At 33.6% G+C, this 20,266-nt stretch overlaps 1 protein-coding gene and 1 long non-coding RNA gene across 2 annotated transcripts; both read left to right on the forward strand.

Moving 5' to 3' along the window:
* The first annotated feature begins 5,044 nt into the window (after positions 1-5,044).
* LOC110774831 (F-box/kelch-repeat protein At3g06240) lies at positions 5,045-7,506 on the forward strand. Its single transcript, XM_021979420.2, has 2 exons — positions 5,045-6,464; positions 7,024-7,506. Exon 1 carries the CDS (start codon positions 5,264-5,266, stop codon positions 6,455-6,457), a length of 1,194 nt encoding a protein of 397 aa, XP_021835112.2. The 5' UTR covers positions 5,045-5,263; the 3' UTR covers positions 6,458-6,464; positions 7,024-7,506.
* Positions 7,507-9,874: 2,368 nt separating this feature from the next.
* On the forward strand, positions 9,875-13,279 carry LOC130465944 (uncharacterized). Its single transcript, XR_008925967.1, has 6 exons — positions 9,875-10,288; positions 10,500-10,616; positions 10,751-10,827; positions 10,920-11,004; positions 12,117-12,231; positions 12,892-13,279. It is a non-coding gene; the product is annotated as an uncharacterized lncRNA (long non-coding RNA).
* The last annotated feature ends 6,987 nt before the right edge of the window (positions 13,280-20,266 follow it).

The raw sequence follows: 20,266 nt of genomic DNA on the forward strand, positions 1-20,266 counted from the left end.
TTCGGGCATCGCCTCATCTAGGACATACTCCTTTTCTTCCTGCATAAGAACTATTTGCAAGTTCCTTTGCCAGTCAAGGAAGTTTTTCCCGTTCAACTTCTCTTTTTCGAGAATTGATCGAATGTTGAATGAATTGTTGTTTGCCATATTAAAAACTACAATTGAAAAGAATAAACAAATAAATAACCATTCACAGTTTCTCTTAATAAACTTAAATTCTAGCATTCATGCATAATTCAATGTTTATTAAGCATTTTATTCAAGTTATGTGTTCCGGCAGGTGTGAATAAAATGATTCCAAGATCCTAAAATCATTGAAGAACTAAGCACAGTTTGTCGACTTAATCCTAGAACATCTTAGGTAAGCAAAAGCCTTTTGCTAATAGTCTAGAAACTATTCTTGGTTGATAGGTACGTCTAAGAACTTATTAGGTAAGCCTATCGAATTTGCCACGACATAAAAGGACTCCTTACTTATATCGTTGAGTTTCACCAAAACTAACATGTACTCACAATTATTTGTGTACCTTGCCCCTTTAGGACCAATAAGTAACACCTCGCTGAGCGAAAACTATTACTAGATTGATGTAAAGGATATCCAAGCAAGTGTATATTTTGGCATGGCACCTTTTAACTCAATTTTTAAGTTTGGAACTTAAGGCTCTTACTATGTTGGTTAGATTTTAAGTGAACTAAAATCCTTAATCATGCAACATAATCAAGCTTTTGATCTCATGCATTTTAAGACATATTTAAAGCAATAAATAACTTAAAACATGCATAAGATATTTGTGATCTAGTATGGCCCGACTTCATCTTGAAGCTTTGACTTCAAATTCCGTCTTGAAAATCTCCGTGGGAGGCACCATTTTCTTCAAATAGGATAAGTTATAACTAATTACAACTATTTGATGGTACGCAGACCATATTTGAATTGAAAAACAACTTTGGTACTTTAGACCAATTACATTCAAATTAATGGTACGCAGACCATATTTTCTATCCTATTTGGGCCATACTAGTCACTTCATAACCTGCAAAACAGTACATATACAATATATACCATTCACCCATTCATTATCATGAATGGCCCACATAGCTGGTTAGTTAAACACATTATGCATCACGTAAACATTTGCAGCAATTAATCAAGGGCACCAATAATCTACCAATTATTCAGTCCTTATTAATTCTAATCGAGTTGTTTTAACCTTAAGGATTTGTAGACCTAATCAAGAGTTTATGACTAAAAAGTGCTCCCACTCAAACCAATAAATTCATATGCTTTACTAATTTTAAACATAAAATTGTATTTCTAGTCTAACCGGAAACATACAAATTTAATTAAAATTTAAAGCTCATATAAATCTATAATTGAATCCAAAATTTAATTTAATTTCAGTCGTATTTAAATTAATTCATGATTTTAATTTTAGTAAAATAATTAGAATAAATTCCATTTATTATAATTATAATATTCAAAATTAAAATCCAAGAAATTAATTCAAATTATTAATTTTAAAATTAATTAAAATTACGTGAACTGAAATTTTCAAATTAAACATCCAAAACGATCTAATCGAAACGCAAACACCCTACGCGTTGCACGCCCATGGGCTGTACGCACACAGCCATTGCTGGCCATGTGCGCGCAGCCCATGCGCTCGTTGCATAGCTGCTGCTGTCCCATACGCAAGCCTCCGCACAGCGCCCACCGCACGCGAGCTATCGCTCGCAGCGCGCGCGCGTTACCGCGCTCGCTGGTGCGCGAGATCGCTCGCTGGTGCGCGCTGCATCGCTCGCTGGTGCGCGCGAGCCATCGCTCGCTGGTGCGCGCGAGCCATCGCTCGCTGGCGCGCGAGATCGCTCGCTGGTGCGCGCGAGCCATCGCTCGCTGGCGCGCGAGATGCTCGCTGGTGCGCGCGAGTGATGCTGTGCGCAGCGCTCGTCGCATGCGAGCTTGCGCTCGCTGCGCACGAGGTTGCGCGCTTTTGTGCGAGGCAGCGCGCGCTGTGGCGCAGCTCGCTTGCTGCCCACACGCGACTGCCTTGGCTCGCCCCTCGCCCATGCCCATCCGTTCATTGCTCGTGGCACACGACACAAGGCAGGGCTGCTGCCTTGTGCTCGTGCACTACGCCCTTGCTCATTGCATTCGTGCCGCACGGGCGACGAGCTCCCTTGCTCGTCGTCGCATGCCCGCATTATACAACACCCCTTAAGGGTAACACGAAGCGTCCATTGCTTCGTGCGTGCAAGTTATTTGAACGAATCGCATAAAATTTTAAAATTTATATTTAAAATTAATGACAAATTAATAAATAATATTAATTTCATAATTTTAGGGCGAAAAATCGAAAATTTATTATCCAATTGATTTCCGATTGTTATGGATTCAAGTCTAGGTCATAAAAATTTAAAATTTATCGTAAATTTACAATTTTTTATGGTGGTTTTTAATCATAGGTTTCTAATTAAATTATAATTAATTATGAAAATCAAATTAATTCTAAATTATTCTAATTTTCAACAAATTAATCATAATTACAAATTAGATTGCATAATTAACAAGACTAGGCATTCAAACTTGTTAAACATATGCAGTAGGTCAATCAAAAATTCAAGATTTATCAACAGGAATCGCAAATATTTAATTTAACATCTTAAATTTACGAAATTTTGCATCCGAAAAACTAAAACCTTCGAAAAGTCATAGTTAGGCTTCGAATTTGAGAATTCTGGGTTCGGCAGAAAAATACTATTTTTGTCAAAATTTTAGAATGCCTTTTACATGCGGAATTGACACAAAAATCACTCAATTCGGATGAGTAATGAAGAAACTGCCGAAAAACTGCGTACATATAATTAAATAAACGCAATTTGCAATTAATTAACAATTACGAAAATTAATCACCCCTTTTAATTCTTGCAAATTTGTAATATTTAACCATGTTCATGCAATTTAGATTATGAAAATAATAAGGGGCTCGTGATACCACTGTTAGGTTATGATACATATGACGTTTACATAGATCATGCGGAAACAACCATTAACCCAGGAAACATATTATTTACACATAATCATATAGCATAATTAGATGCATACTCTTTGTTGCGTGCCTTCCCTAGCTGCGCCCGAACCGAACAAGAACAAGTCTTTTAGGACTCCAAGTGTCGTCCCTCCGTAGAAAGTCCACAGCACGTCCGGATCCGCCTTAAGATTGACCAACTAGAATCGCCCTTAAGGTACTCAGAAAATTCGGCACTTTTGGGGCAAGATGGGTGTTTGAATTTTTTTCTCAAAAACTCACTTTTGAATACTTTGAAACTTGTATATAAATTATGACCCCTAGGCCTTTATTTATAGAGTTATGGAAAAGGAATCGTAATCCTAGTAGGATGCGAATTAATTGGAATTAGAATTCTACATGAATTCTACTTAATCAATTTATCCAATAGGAATAGACATTTAATCATACACTGACTCTTGCAGATTCAGGAATCTCGCATGAGCTCAAACTCACACACACACGGCAGCCACAAGGGCTGCCCACGCATGCGAGCAGCAGCCCACGCAGCGCGGCCCACGCATGCGCGGCCTTGTGCGCGCTGGGCTGTGGCGTGCGTGCTTGCTGGGCGATGGCCTGGCTTCGTGCTGGGCCTTCGTCCGGCAGGCCTCGTCCGATGCTAATTCGTACGATACGCTTCCGATTAAATTTCCATTTCCGGAATCTATTTCCGATACGAACAATATTTAATATTTCCGATTCCGGAATTAATTTCCGTTTCGAACAAATATTTAATATTTCCGTTTCCGGAATTATTTTCCGATTCCGGCAATATTTCCGATTCTGACAATATTTCCGTTTCCGGCAATATTTCCGATTCTGGTAATATTTCCATTTCCAATAATATTTTCCGATACGTACCATGTTTCCGTTTCCGGCAACATCTACGACTTGGATAATATTCATATTTCCGATACGATCCATATTTCCGTTTCCGGCAATATCATCGTTTCCGGAGTATTCATTTCTTGCCTGTGACGATCTTAGCTCCCACTGAAACCAAGATCCGTCGGTTCCGAATATTCATAGATGGAGTATTTAATGCCATTAAATACTTGATCCGTTTACGTACTATTTGTGTGACCCTACGGGTTCAGTCAAGAGTAAGCTGTGGATTAATATCATTAATTCCACTTGAACTGAAGCGGCCTCTAGCTAGGCATTCAGCTCACTTGATCTCACTGAATTATTAACTTGTTAATTAATACTGAACCGCATTTATTAGACTTAACATAGAATGCATACTTGGACCAAGGGCATTATTTCCTTCATAAAGATGCATGTTTGGATGTGACCGACATCTCTCCCTTTGCTGGTATGGGTGTAAGCTCTTGGGCTCCTGGATTGGCCTTGTACAATGTTGTGGACAAGAAAAAGAAGTATGCGAAATGTGAGGAGATCGGTTACAATTTCACCCCTTTTGCTTTCTCTACATTCGAGGAATTGGATAAGGAGGCTTTGGGCACGCTTTCACGTACCAAGTCTCTCTTCAATAGTCACTCTAACAAGCCCACTTGGGCACCCGATTTTCTAAGATTTTCTTTCGGTTGTTCATCTTATCTAAAAAAAAATTCTTATCTTTCAATAAAAAAAGTCACTCTAACAATGCTAAGAGTGGTGCATTTATCTTTCACCGATTGAGTTTTTGTATTCAGAAAGGGTGGGAGTGCATCCTGTTTCTAGACTCTCATCCAACTTTATGTTTACACGTTTTTATAATAATAATAATAATAATAATAATAATAATAATAATAATAAATAAACATTAATATTATAATATAATAATTGTATTTTTTTAACATTATAATACGAAGTAATAAACAAAATAGTAAAATAAGATTATTGAAAATACAAATGAACACAACGAACTGAACCGAATGAAGCTGAAGTGAACTGAACTGAATTGATGGAGCAGAGCTGGAATTGATGAATCTGAATTGAAGTGAAATGAAATGAATGTAGCTAAACCGAATTACCGAACAAAATATAGCTGAACGGGTGAATTGAACTGACAAAAGAACAAAGCCCTAATAGTGGAGTAATACCCTAATGAGTAATGATACATTGTTTTTCAAGCTGAGGTAGGTCAAATCAAATTCAGATTTTTGGATATGATTTATGTTGCAATCGTATACGAGTTAATATCGCTAAGCTAACTGAAGCTTCAAGAAAGGTGATAGTGAATCAAAAGCTGAGAAATGGAAATAGCAGAAGCAGAAGCTGCTAGTCACAAAAATGAACAAGTTCTCCATCAACGGCACCTTCCTGACGATCTAATTACTCAGCACATTCTTCCAAAGCTCCCCGTCAAATCTCTATTCAAATTCAAGTCTGTTTCCAAACAATGGTATTCCACTCTCTCTTCTTACCAATTTGCTAATACCCACTTCAAATTATCTCCTTCTTCCCATACCCAATTCATATTTATCCAGAATAGGAACGATTTTTACCTTTTTTCTTGTAATGATGATGGTGATGAAATTGGTGATTATTGCAAAAAGAATCTGTTGAAATTAGGGTTTGATTTCAATGATGAGGAGCTTGTTTTGATTGGATCATGTAATGGGTTGGTTTGTTTAGCTTCATTTTCTGGGTATTTCTTCGTTTTATGGAACCCACTTACTGGCCAATTTCGGAAATACTCGGACCCTGAATTGTTAGTTGATTCTTCTTCAAGTTTTCGGGTTTCGTGGGGATTTGGGTATGTGTCTGTTACTGATGATTATAAGGTTGTTAGAATACTTGAATTGAATGGTTCTTTAGACATTTGGGTACATGTCTTCTCATTAAAATGGAACAGATGGACAAGAATGTCTAATGAGGTTTGTCAAGATCTCATTTCATTGCGGACTAATGAGCGTCAACGGCTTGAACTTGATCATGGTGGCGAGAGTCTGTTTCCATACTCATTCCATTCTAGACAAGGAGTTTTGGTTGATGAAACTCTATATTGGATTGTGTCTAAGGAGAATGGTTGGTGTAGGAAGATTGTTGCCTTTAATTTAGTCCTCGAGATGTTTGAATCATTCATCTGTATGGATTTAGTTTCTAATGGTGTCTATTTGGACAAGTTTGTGTTTGCCATGGGAGGATGTTTGTATAAATGTAGGGTTGACGTACGTGATGATATTCGTATAGACATGTTGAAGGGTTCTGGGAAGGTGGATTCTCTTCGTCTTTCTAGAGACTTGAGATTAAGATCATGCCAGGGCTTTGTTGGATTTTCAAGGACCGGCAAGTTTTATATCCTGCTGGAAGATTCAACCATAGGAATTATCAATCCAAATTCAGAGCCAATTAAGTACACACCAGTCATACATTTTGAGAGCTTGGGGAAATCTCGTGTTACTAGTTATGTTCCAAGTCTAATTTTACCTTATACCGTTGCGTAGTTATCAGGTATGTGTATATACTCCCACCTCTTTATTGTCTGTTGTAAAAAGTTATAATCTTCTACCAAAGATGTAGAAGGATATTTAGGAACTATGGAGGTCAAAGAGTTATTGTCATTTTTTTGTACAATTGTCATCCCCATAACCAAACCTGAATAGGACCTAATACAAGAACCTAACCCAGAATTATCTGCATGTCTTATATCAATTCAGTTATGCCGAGTCACAAGCCTTTCAGGTCTTCATTTTTTTATATGCATGGCTCTAATGTATAAATCACAATTAAAACAAGCAATCAAATGGTAAAACTCTAGTTTTTGTTTGTATCTTTCATACTATTCATAAGTTTGAATACGTAACATGTGTAGGATCAAGTTGGTAGGGAAAAAAATAACTAAAGGAGAACCTTTTGTGTGTTATACACTCAGTCTGCCACTATAGGTTGGAATAGCCTGAGAAGTGAGATCCATTTTAATAATCTCACTCTGCTCTGCTCTGCTCTGCTCTAGTGATAAAAATAACTCAGTTCAGACAAATGTCAAGTAATAACGTTATTAATTTTACAGGAACCATCTCCATTCTTAAGCTAAAGCTACAATTGAGATTTGACGGCCATCAATATTTAATGAATAAGATGAAGTCAATATATTTTGGATAGCTCGGACTTGAACTTGTTCTTGTCCCTCCAAAGCATTAGGTGACAGCTACCAGCTACCAGCTACCAGATGATGTAAAAGCAAAGGAACATCATTTTGCTGCCATCTACGTCCAATGGTTTCAGGAATAAGACGGAATACTCCAAAATGGGATGACCACTCTCGCGAGAGAGAACCAATTCACCAAACACTATAATTTCAGCTTTTTTTTTCCCTTTATTTGTACTTTCACTTTGTTTGTTCTACATATTATCCTGTTTTTTTTAACACTCGACATCTTTAAACTTAATTTCATGCTTGATACAAAATACTTGAATTTTTTTAACCATTTTTTTAATTTATTTTTATGATTCAATTCACAAGTCTATCAAATAAAACAATTTTTTTCCTTTCTTTTTTTTTGTCCAAGCTAATTAGCTTTGTAGAGCTAATTTGCTTAACTTCGCTAATTGCTCATATGTACTCCAATGGTTGGCTAGTAGTTAGAAATTTTATAAAAATTGCAAGCTGGTCCCTATATGTAACCATTGCAGATGCTCTTATGCTTTGCTTCCTCCGATTCCTTGTTTTCACTCATTTCTCTCTTTTTTATTTTTTTGACATCGTTGTCACTCATTTGTCTCGGTACCAATATACGAAGTAATCCCTTAGCATTTTGTACTCCGTAATTTAATTTCTAGATTTTCTTTACTAATTCATTGGTCATTCCATGGTTCTAGTGATGGTAACGAGCTGGTCCGTTGTAAGAGTTGATGCAGTCAGCATGAGCCCTGCATCTTGCTCCGTTTAGAGTTTTAATAGAAAAGTACATTAGATGTGAATGGAGATAGTAGTGGAATTTTTTAGTAAACTTTTATATAAGGCCGTCTTACACAAAAGATCGTCTTAGTGTCATATAAGTTAAGCAATGGAACTAATTAGTTAAGCAATAGGACCAATTAGTTAAGCAATAAGATCAATTAGTTAAAGAACCAATTAATTAAGCACTGAAACCAATAAGTTTATCAATGAAACTAATTAGTTAAACAATGAAAGCGGTCTTTTCGGTAAGGCAATCTTACACAAAATTTGCCGTTTTTTAATTGTATTAAAGAGTGTTGGGGATCTAACTTTTGGTAATGGAAAAAGTGAATAAAAGAAGCGACATATACCCACTGGGTTGGAAATAGTGACAAACTCTGAGCTTCCATTGGTTGTTGCCACATAAGCAACGCCAAATGATGAAATTTCAATATGAATTTTCAAGTGGTATTTGAATTTGAAATTTAAATCTTTTTTATTTTATTTTACCTTTAATTTTTAATAATTAGGGTTTTTCATAAATTTTTTTGGGGAAAATAATTAGGACAGAGAAAATAACGATGTTTTTTAAAATTTGGGCAAATTAATTAGTGAATCGAGATATTAGACGAAATTATGATGAAGATTCAACAATATAGATAATCAACGGAGTAAATTGAGTAATAATAATATAAATTCGTCAACTTATTTGACTGGAACTTATTGGAACTTATTATTAAATACTAATAATAATAACCATAAATAATAAATAACAAATGATAAATAATAAATAATAAATAGTAAATAATAAATAGTAAATAGTAAATAGTAAATAGGAAATAGTAAATAGTAAATAGCAAATAGCAAATAGCAAATACTACCTCCGTTTTATTAAGTTCTTTACGCTTTGAAAATTGTGTCAAATAATCAAAACTTTGACCATGAATTCTCACTATAATATCAATAAAAAATTATCATGAGAATCTTGTTAGATTTGTCTCGAAATGTATTTTATGAATATCAATTTTTTATAATTTTTTGTCATACAAAATTATATACATTAATGGTCAAACATTGCACCGGAGTCCGTGCAAATAGTAAGTGTGAAGATCTTTTTGAAACGGAGGTAGTAGCAAAAAGCAAATACCAAATACCAAATAGAAAATAATAAATAATAAATAATAAATAATAAATAATAAATGATAATAAATAATAAATAATAAATAATTACTACTCCCTTTGTTCCTATTTGTTGTTCCCCTAAGGAATGTTGGGTGGTTTTTAAGAAAACTGGAATCTTGGATTGTATTGGGATATGAGTAATGATTAGGTGTAAGAATAATGATTGGATGTAAGAGATTATATATTTAAAATAAAGTAAGGAGAGATAAAATATTAAAGAAATAAGATAAATGGGAGATATTTTATTAGTAATAACAGAAAAAAATCGAATCAAATTCGAACCAGAAAAATCAATAAAAATTCGAACCAGAAAATTCAAACCAGAAAAATCAAGAAAAATCAAGAAAAATCAACAAAAAAAAAACAAGAAAATTCGACAAAATTAACCAAGAAATTATAATTAATAAATTAATAAATTATAAATAATAACTAATAAATAATAAATAATAGATAATAAATAATAATATTAATAATAATAATAAAAACTAATATAAATAATAATAATAATAATAATAATAATAATTAATAATAAATAATAAATAATAACAAAAGTAAGAGCAACTCCAATGGTGGGCTACAAGGTGTTGTAGCTAAGTTTGCCACATCGTATTTCTAGCCACAATTATTTTAATCTACAAACTTTCACATTGGTGGGCTACAATCCCTTGTAGCTCCCTGTAATATTTAATTCATACTTTTCCCCTTTTATTTTTTGAGCTACCTGCCCAAAATAACTACAATGTTTTAGTAGCTGCTGATGTCATTATTGCAACAATGGTGGGCTACCTGCTCATATATTCTTTTTTTTCGTGAGCAGGTCCATTTTCCAACCATTGGAGTTGCTCTAATAATACTATCTCTATTATATAAAGGAACAGTTGAGGGCTTAGCGGTAATAATACCTTTCGTGTCCCCCATCAAAAAGTCTAAAACACCCCTACCCTTTCCGCACAACCCCTTTGCAGTTCACACTCCTTCCTCCGCCGCTTCACTAGTTCTTCGGTTTTCTCTCTAAGAAAAGGAAACAATCCTTTTCATGGCCCTCCAAGTCTTCGATTTTCTCTCTCAAAGTCTTCGAAGATCTGGATTTCATGGCCCATGCTCCGACGATTCTGATTCGCGAGATGTGGTCGGCAAATCTTTCGGTTGTTCTACGCCTCTGTTGCCATCACGTCTACAAAAAGTTGCTACATCCACCGCCGATTCAGTGGTGGTACATTTCTCTCTCCTTCTCTCTCTAACTTTTTAGGGTTTATTTGTTCTCGAAATTTAGCCATAGTTTTATTGATTATTCCTTAGCAAGCGATTAATTTAATTCTATTTTTCAATTTTGTATTCAGCAATTAGGGTTTGAGAAAATTCATTTAGGAATTTTCAAATTTTGTCATAGGTGATTTTATTTTGTGTGTGTTCCCTTATTTTAGCCGAATTCCGATGACCTGAAAAATGGCAGAGGTTTGTTCGTCCCTTTGAGAGTGAAAAATAGGGTCGAGCAAGCCCACACAATCTTTTCTCTTGGTGACAAGGTTTCCAAAACTGGGGTATTTTCTTTTCTCTATTTCTTTTCTGAAGCTTTTGATTTTTTTTAAGGTTCAATTTTAGTTGGAGTTGTTTTTATTTTTAGTTTTTCTTGATTGTATTTGAATTTTGGTGGAGTTTTGTTGTTGGATTTTAGATTCAGATGAGCAGCAGTGTAGGAAGAATTTGGTTGTCTGTTTCGATCATCCATACTCATCAGAAGCTCGAACCAAGGTAGAGACATTCTTTTGGTGTGATCTTCTTCTCAAAACTCCTTTACGTTGCACTTAATTAGTTAAATCATTCAGAGATATTCCGTATTGTAGGATCACGATGTGCGAGATTGAAAGAGGAACATGTGGATTACACTGCAGCTGAAACTACAAACTGAATCATGAGGTTACCATGGAGGTTGTTTTCTTTGCTTTTAAGAATTTATGCTTCATGTATTTTTCACTATATATGTAGATTGCTTGATAAAAATTTAAAATGTATTTTAACTGCGAGTTACATACCAGGTAACTCATAGTAATGAGATGATAAATTCCCCAACTTTTCATACATGATTCCCTATCTTTTCACATAAGGCATTGTGTATATTTTTTGTGGTATTTCGAAATATGTCTAATTTACTCCTTTACCCCATAACGTACTGCTCCTTAACCTCAAAACTGAAACCTTTACACCAGAAAAGTTACCAGGAAGAGATATATTGTACAGAACACCTGTGAGAGGCTCTTTGGGTAATGATTTTGAGGAGAAATTATAGAGATAGTTATCTAAATTAGTTGAATTATTGCAGTTATGTGTGTAATATTGTGTAATTGTAAGGCAAATGAAGATAAACATGACAAATTTAAGAACATGATCATCGCCCATATACCAGTGCTAGAAATTGAAGCATACCAGTTTGTATTAGAATCTGCCCACATTGCTTCTGATCTTAATTTCTATGATTAATTAACTCCTTGATTAATCTGCAAAAAGATTAAGAAAGTTGCAATCTTTATTCTTCTGCCAGAAAATGTTTATTTTTTGTGAAAAAGGGATGAAGAAGAAGATTGGATTTTTAATGGGTATGAATCAGAAAAAAGATGAGAACTTTGGGAAGTGGAGAAATAATGGTTAGAGTTAGAGAGTTTTGTTGGTAAATATAAGATGAAAATGGAAAATTTTAAGCTAGAAAAAAGGAAATAGGGAATGGTTGATGATAAATAAGGAAATAAATAATGTAATTAGTAGTACTAATTAAGTGATTAGTAGTATAATCTCAGTTCCTTTCTACGTGCATTTATGGTTCTCACCGGTGGTGGCGAAAAAGGCCGTAGCGGCATTCCCAACCAAATCAACAAAGCTTGCGATTTGAGGCGAAAGAATTATTGAATTTTCGTAAATTCGGAGATGTTAAAGAAGGGTTTTCAAAGATTGAAAATATGTGTAGTATTTTTGTTACGTATGGTATTGTTTTGGCTTATTTCAATTTATGATTTTGTTCTGAAGGAATGCTTTTTTGTTGTTTTCAGTAGTTGGGTGTTTTGATTTTGCATATCACAATGAGAATAGAAAAGTGCTGGTTCTGTTCTTCCCGCCCAGGTATACCCTGGACATGGAATCCAGTTTGTTCGTAATGATGCGAAGGTAAATTGCTGAGATTTTGTTCTTTTTTCTTTCTGAAATGCTGAAAATCAACAAAGCTTGCGATTTGGGCTGAAATATATTTGCACTTTTTTTGGGAGGTGGTCGGGTGGGGTTGAAGGAATTATTGAATTTTTGTAAATTAGATGTCAAAGAAGGGTTTTCAAAGATTGAAAATATGTGTAGTATTTTTGTTCGTATGGTATTTTTTTGGCTTATTTCAATTTGTGATTTTGTTATTAAGGAATGTTTTTTTGTTGTTTTCAGTAGTTGGGTGTTTTGATTGCATATCACAAATTTACAAAATAACTCAACCACAATTAATTGCTCAATACTCACGCACCTCTTCTTAAGTTTGAGTATTCGATTTTAATAGAGATGTATGGTGAGTGTCGCTAATATAATTGTAGAAGATGGATGGAATATGTACTGTTGTTTCTAAATTTAATTTGCATTTGCAAAGTTAGGCTGTGAATTAATTAAAGGGGGGTGTTGGTGTTCACAACAATATGATGAAACTGTTGGTGTTAGTTGTTCAGATTGTTTCTTCTGTTTTAGCTTGCTTTGGTTCCTTCTTTTGGCTTGCTTTGGTTCCTTTTTTTGGCTTATGGCCTGGCTATTGTGGCTCTTGGTTGTTTCAGGTTCTTGCTTTTTGCCTTGCAGGTTTGTTACAGGTTGTTTCTGGTGAAGTTTTGCTTCTCCTACACTGTTGTCCTGCTACACTGTGACTTTGCTTCTGCTACAATGTTGTTTCTGTTCAGTTGTGTGCTCCAGTTTTGTATTTAGCCTGCTGCTGCTGTGGTTCTACTTCTTTGGCCTTGTTGTTTTTTTTGGCCTGCTGGTGCTACTTTGTTTTTCTTAGCCTTTTTGTTGTTGTTTTGTTGGTTGTGTATGCCCTTACTGTGTATGTTGTTAGGGCTGCACTGAGGTCTTTGCTTCTTTGTTTTGGATTTTACGTTTTTACTTCCTTTTGGTCATTAGTTGCAATAAAATAATTTAAAATTCTGATATTATCTCGCACGTATCGCGTGCATATAAGACTAGTTATTAATGTTGAAACTTATCTGAATTTATCTGAACTTATTGGATCAGAAACTTATTTTTTTAAGGTGAACAGAACACCCCTTAAGGGTATTTTTACCCTTTACCGAGTGATATCTATATTATTAAAGTAGAGTGGTGAGAAATGAGAGGTCTTCAAAACCCCAATTCTCAAACCACAACTACTCCACGTCTTCACCTTTAATTTCCTTAATTAAGCTAAACCAAATAGGAAACTACCAAAGTATGAAATTAAATTATCAACAAGAGGAAAAAAAAAATACTAACAAAAAAGGTAAGTATTAAAAACTTTAGTCAATTTAAATAATAGTATGAATAAAGAAGGAAATTATAATTAATATTTTTTTATTGGCTTTTTAATTTTATAAATATCCCAGCTAATACACGGGTACAAACTAATTTAACATTAATAACTTTTGACGGTGTTAAGTAACACTGTAACAGTAATCAATGAGAACTTAAAAGTCAAAATCGTTGATATAAAAATGGAAAAATATAATAACATAATATAAAAATGGTAAAAGTTTGTCTTATTACATTGATTACCCTATATGAAAATTTGGCTTTAAATTGATGTTGTACACTAATACACTATATATAGTCAATTTATGTAAAAAAAGAAAAACATGGGGCGGTTTTTTTTTCACATAAATTGACAGTTGAAAAAGAGTTTTAACGATGAAAGCCTTCTAAATTTGAAGCATCTATGTACTACTTGCGTTGCGACCTATATTATCGTCCATTTTTAAATGACCTTAGTATTTGTGTTATTTTAAGTTTATTATTGCTGTATTTTGTAAATTTTTTAAAATTAATGTATGTTGATCCTATGTTAAATTTTTTTTTTTTTTTAAAAAAAAAGTTTATGTCAGAGACTTTAATACACTTCATATATACTTCGTAATACATCTCACTTGCGTCCATGCGTACCAAATTGTTGCAAAAATTCCACATTGCTACCTACATATCAACGGTATCTCATACTTGCAATACACCTCATCTTGGTCCCCAAAATATGTCTTTGTTACCATTTAATGCAGAGAACAAATTCAACTAAGTAATCATACGGTCATTTCTCCTGTAATTCATACATACTTTTTTTTCTTCTATTAATTACATCATTTTGTCTAATATATACTTAATTGTGAGATTATGCTCAATAATATGTTAGAGAGGAGAACCAATTGTTTGTTGGTTGAATGGTGATTGAGGCTGAACTTGGTAATGAGAACCTGAATTCGATCCCCCGCAACAATAATTGGGAGGGGAATGGAACCTATCCATCCAGATCTCGTCTCGAATTCGGATTAGCCCTAAGGATGAAACGGGTGCTAACACCAAAAAATATGCCAGGGAGGAGAAGGAGGATGACAACTGTTAAAGGTCTTTTATAAAAAAATTGTATTTACACAATAACATTTTTATGTATATTTTGCAAAATAAATATAGTCAAAGTGATATATGTAAATAATATGAAAGTCAAAACAAGCGGATAAATAAATTGGATATGTCCATATTTTTCTGAGCTTTTTTTGGGTGAACTGAACTGAACTGAACTCAATCGAACTGAATGAATAATAAATATTAAATAATAAGTAAAGTACGAGTGATAAATAAATAAAGATGAACATAATAGTAATATAATTAATAATAATAATAATAATAACAGATGAAATTTATAATATAATAATAGTAATTTTTAACGTTATAATAGCAAACAAATTTATACATATTGGTTTTTTTTATTTTTTATTATTTTTTTATTTTTTATATAAAAGTTTAAAAACAAAGATAAACACAACGTCATTCTTTGAACTGAACTGAATGGAGTTGTATGGAGCTAAACTAAACTGAACTAAATGGAGTTAACTGAATTGAACTAAAATGAAGTCCAAAAGAAAATGAGCTAAGTATACGAGATAGAAAAATTCCCTTACATATTCTTCATTTTCATGGACCATTTAGAATAATTACGTGTGACTTCTTTTTGGTGTAGAGAGAGCTATAGAGGACAAGACAACAAATGATGTCGACTCTCAGGTCTTGAATACCACCCATTCAAGACTTTACCAACTAAGATAGTTGACATCCACAATTATGTATGGACTTTAATTGTGATTTAGAATAGGGTTATCAAATCGGGTCATTGATTGATTATGTATCGAATATAATCGGATTGAATAATGTTCATGCGGATTGAATAATGTATGATTTTTTTTCCAGGTCATTTCTGTTTTTGTTCTGATATCGGGTGAATCGATCAGGGTTTGACGGTCCTTGTTTTAGATAGGGGTTATGTTTGCCCATAACATGAGCGCACTCTGCCAAAAACAGAAGAAAAGTAGGTGGAAAAAAGGAAGAAGGATATGCTTTTACTTAACATAGCATTATTACTTTGTGAATGTTTGTGTGTTACTTAAGTTTGGAATTCACCAAAAGTTAATTTCACATGGTTGCAAACAACCTTTTATTTCCACCCTACGTTATTGGCTTTTTATAATATCCTTGAAAAATAATACTCCTTATCAGGGGCGGATCCAGGAATTTATAAATGGGGGTCCTAAAAAAATTTATAATTTGCTTTCTAATTTTTCATGTTTGCTCCTTTTTTTAGGGGGTTAAAGTTGAGAGATAAGTAGTCGAAATATTAAAACAACATAATAAATATACGAAGTATGTAGGATTTAGGAACATGTTTTTTTGGGTTTTCATAACAATAAAACTCAACACCTAGTCCAAATTTCAACAATAACTTGGGGCGATATCAATTTAAAATGGAAAAAACGATTTTCTCATCTTTGAAGGAGATTTACTTTATTACAATAATTGCAACCGAACAAATAGCACGCAAAGTCACTAATAAAAAAAAAGGAACATCATTCTTAACGATTATGGGGCATTATGCTATTGTATACGTATGAGGGAATTAATTAAGCCTCTAACTTTAAGAAACATGCAACTAGTATAAGTCTATAATAGTAGAGTATAAAAATGCATTACTAGAAGTAATATATTCTATGAAAAGTACAACATCTTTTTAAAGAAAAAATAACATTACTATTTTTTATTTTATTTTTGTTTTTGTAGAAGCAAAATCATGAACCATAGGAAAAAAAAAAAATTAAGGAAAAAAGGAAAAAAAATAAAATAAACATGAATTATTTAGATGATCAACGATGGAAAAGAAATCATATTTATCATCCTTCTCTAGGAGGATTCGAACCCACACAAACTATGTAACATAGTAGTCAAACAACCATTATGCTACAAGTATATTTCATTCTAATTAATCTATATTATTAAAGCAGAGTGATGAGGAATGTGAGGGCTTCAAAATCCCAATCCTCATCTCTCATGCTTCGTTATTTTAGGAAATTCAGACAATTTTAAAAAAGCAAAAAAAAAAGATGAAACAAATCACCTAAAGTCCACCCTCATAACTAATTGTGAAACTAAAATGGAAATGAGAATAATTAAGAGTATTGGGCATGAAAGAATAAGGAAACAATTTAAACCAATTATTCACTTTCAAATTTAATTTCCCAATTAATTAGATCACTATAATTTTTCAAGTGAAATAGGAAGAAGAAATTCGTTATTTACAAGAAGATATCAACAAAATAAAAGTGTATATATACTCCTTAGTCAATTTTGCAGTTTCAAAGGTTTTGAGACCATCATGTAAACAAAACATAATTTTGGATGCGTTTTAACTACTTACTTTTGGTTTTACGTGCTTAAGACACATACAATATTTAGATATGTTTGGGTATTGCCACACGATAAACATTGTAGTTAATTAACAACATCGTTTAAGCGTCTTTATACTTTTGATATAGCCCGTGCAATCGCACGGGCACAGACTAGTGTAAGTTAATTAAAAATAAGTTAACTATTTCAAGTGCAATTAATTACCCCAATATAAATTTTACAGTTTTTCTAAAAAAATAATGGGGGTCACTATGGACCCCACCGGGTCTACATAGGTCCGTCCATGCTCCTTACAATCCTAAAAGTTTTTACCAATTTATTTTGGCATATTTATAATTATACAGTTTATATCTAATTGTATAGGAAAATTTGTAATTATTAATCCAATCTTTGCCCGATTTTCTTTAATTAAGCCTACCTATGCGATATTTCTAAATAATCCAACCTTTATGACCCAACTACTATTATTAAGCCTGGATGACCGGTTACCTGCTACAAAGTCAAGGAAAATTTTTAATTATTAATCCAACCTTTTCCCGATTTTCTTTAATTAAGCCTACCTATGCGATATTTCTAAATAATCCAACCTTTATGACCCAACTACTATTATTAAGCTTGGATGATCGGTTACCTGCTACAAAGTCAACGTTAAAAACGTTAACAACCTAAAGTTGGTTTCCCTGCTAAAATATTGGACACGTCATCATCACTTGCCACCTAAACAAGGATATAATTTTTTTGTTCAAAAAACCCTTAACCCTTCTCTTCTCTGTACCGTGTTTCAATTCCTCTCTCCTCCATTACTGCTGCTTCAACCACAATTGTACTGGTTCATGACATCATTAACGGTTTTCTTGTGGAAATAGGTGACTTCATCCACACGCATTCAAATTTCGTCTCCAAAATCGTACAATTGAAGGTGAACTTACGAACCTTAGCGTTTTTTTTTCCATATTTGGTAAATTTTGAATTTTGGGCTTTCTTGATGATCAGTTCGTAAACACCCGAGTTGTTGCAATAATATAGTTTTTTTTAATGTTGTGGGATGTTGGTTATTGTGGTCTTGTTGAAAATTTAGAAAGAAAAAAAAACCTTGAATTTGAAGAAGATCCAGATCCAACAGGCAATTGCTTTACCCTAGCCATAGCAATTGCTGATTATTTTTGAAGAACTTCGAATGGAGAGGTATGAGGGATCGACAATGGTGGAGAAGAGGTAGAAGAGAAATAATGGAGAGGAGTTCAGAGATGAAGCAGAAAATCGCAGAGGAGAGAGGAACGAAAAATTAAAATAGCAATTAAAGAAAATAAGGGGAAAAAGTAAATTATAATTGTTATATGCCACGTAAGGATGAATACCGCCTATAGCAGGTTAGTAACTTGTTAGGCTTAATAATAGTAGTTGGGTCATAAAGGTTGGATATTTAGAAATATCGCATAGGTAGGATTAATTAAAGAAAATCGGGCAAAGGTTGGATTAATAATTATAAATTTTCCAATTGTATATTAGTAAGAAGCTACTTTCTCTCTTCTCTCTCATCTTTTAGGGTTTCAATTTTCTTGGCCGTTTAGGTCGGAAGTAGTCTAATTTCTTCGGAAATTAGACTATTTCCGACCCTTCTTGCTTTTCATTGTTTTCTTTTCATGTTTTTTCTTGTTTTTGGTTTCTTTTCTGTTGATTTGTTCCCAATTTATTATTGGGTTGTTCCCAATTTATTTGGGTTTTTCCTGGAGTTTTTTAGGTTCTTGATTCTTATTCATGGATGAGAATTTTTTTAGGGTTTCAATAATTGGGAAGGAGATTTGGATTCATACAGGTTTAGGGTTTATCATCAACTCGTCGATCAGAACAATTCGTGCGCAGATTGCGAAGAGCTCTAATTGGAAAGATGTGAAATCATCGAAAATCACTGCTCGCGTCAAGCTAGAAGCGGTGGAGTACGAGATGTGCTTTAAGATGCAGAATAGTAATTGTTTTGATTGTAACAGTTATGTATTTTCTTTGAATCTGTGGTATGCAGATACTTTTTATCATTGTAGATGCCGTATTGTTATTCCAGTAGGAACACGCACAAGAGGGGGGGGGGGGTGAATTGTAATTAGAACTTTGATAAAGTTTCTTGCGGAACTTAAGAAACAATCAAGGAACTGAGAATAGAGAAGACAATAACAACAATTGTGAAAACTTCTTGACACTAATCAAGAAGAGAATTCTTTTATTATAGTAATGCCTCGATTACAATAATCTCTCCAACACAAGTTCCTCTCAAACTTGTGTTCCTCACAGTAATCTACTCTGATTACAGCTCTTTCACTTCTCTCTCTCAGACTTAAACTCTAAGTCTCAACAAGATAACTCTATCCTTACTAATACCAAATACAATTCGTGTTTGGATAACTCTAGATATTAATGATGCTTTGGTGTATATATGTCACTTAGGAACTTAGGATTAACTAGGACACAAACTGTTTTTAGAAAAATCTTTGACAATGCGTTTTTAGGAAAGCAAGAACTCTTAGAAAGTTTGTGTGTTTTTTTCAGAAAACTTCTTGGCCTTATATAGAGTTTTGTCCTTAGGGTTTGTTCCCTTCAAAAACTCAACTGCCAACAACTGACACTTTGATTTTCACGTCCCTAGACTTGAGGAACAAGGGGAGACCACTTCCCACACAACTTCCTCAACTGCTGGACGTGTTTAAGACTATGTCAATCACTGAAAAATGTTTATTTATTTTGTCAAAATATTTAGGAGAAGTTTTAGGAAGATAAAAACTGTTTTTATTTAAGTAACAGAATGTGATGAAAATCTTATTTTTATTAAACAGGAAAAGATATTTTATTTAAAGTATTTTCCTTAAAAACTGTGTTGCTTGATATTTTGACAAAAACACACGAGTAATCCAAGTTCCTCTAGTTCCTTATATACTACTTAACATATTAACATATTACATATAATCTAAGCAAGATAAACTACCTAGACATATATGTCTTTCCTTTGGTGAGGCATTCAACTCTGAAGCTTCACTTGTTCCAGCTCAGGAACATTAATGAGTTCCTCTTATGTTTAAATAGGAACTCGTGGCCATGAGTCTGTAATAGTTCTTGTGAATATTCGGAACTCTTGTTATGTAACTGTGTTGCTCCTCTTGTAACTTCAAACTGGAACAAATACAACTTCCAGCTCTGGAACTCCAGTGACTGTTCCAAGTGTACATCAGGAACTTCACCATCTGATTCAAGTTCCTATCCTAATAGAAACTTGGGC

Source organism: Spinacia oleracea, chromosome 1 (assembly GCF_020520425.1).
Source record: "Spinacia oleracea cultivar Varoflay chromosome 1, BTI_SOV_V1, whole genome shotgun sequence".
Classification (NCBI taxonomy): domain Eukaryota; kingdom Viridiplantae; phylum Streptophyta; class Magnoliopsida; order Caryophyllales; family Amaranthaceae; genus Spinacia; species Spinacia oleracea.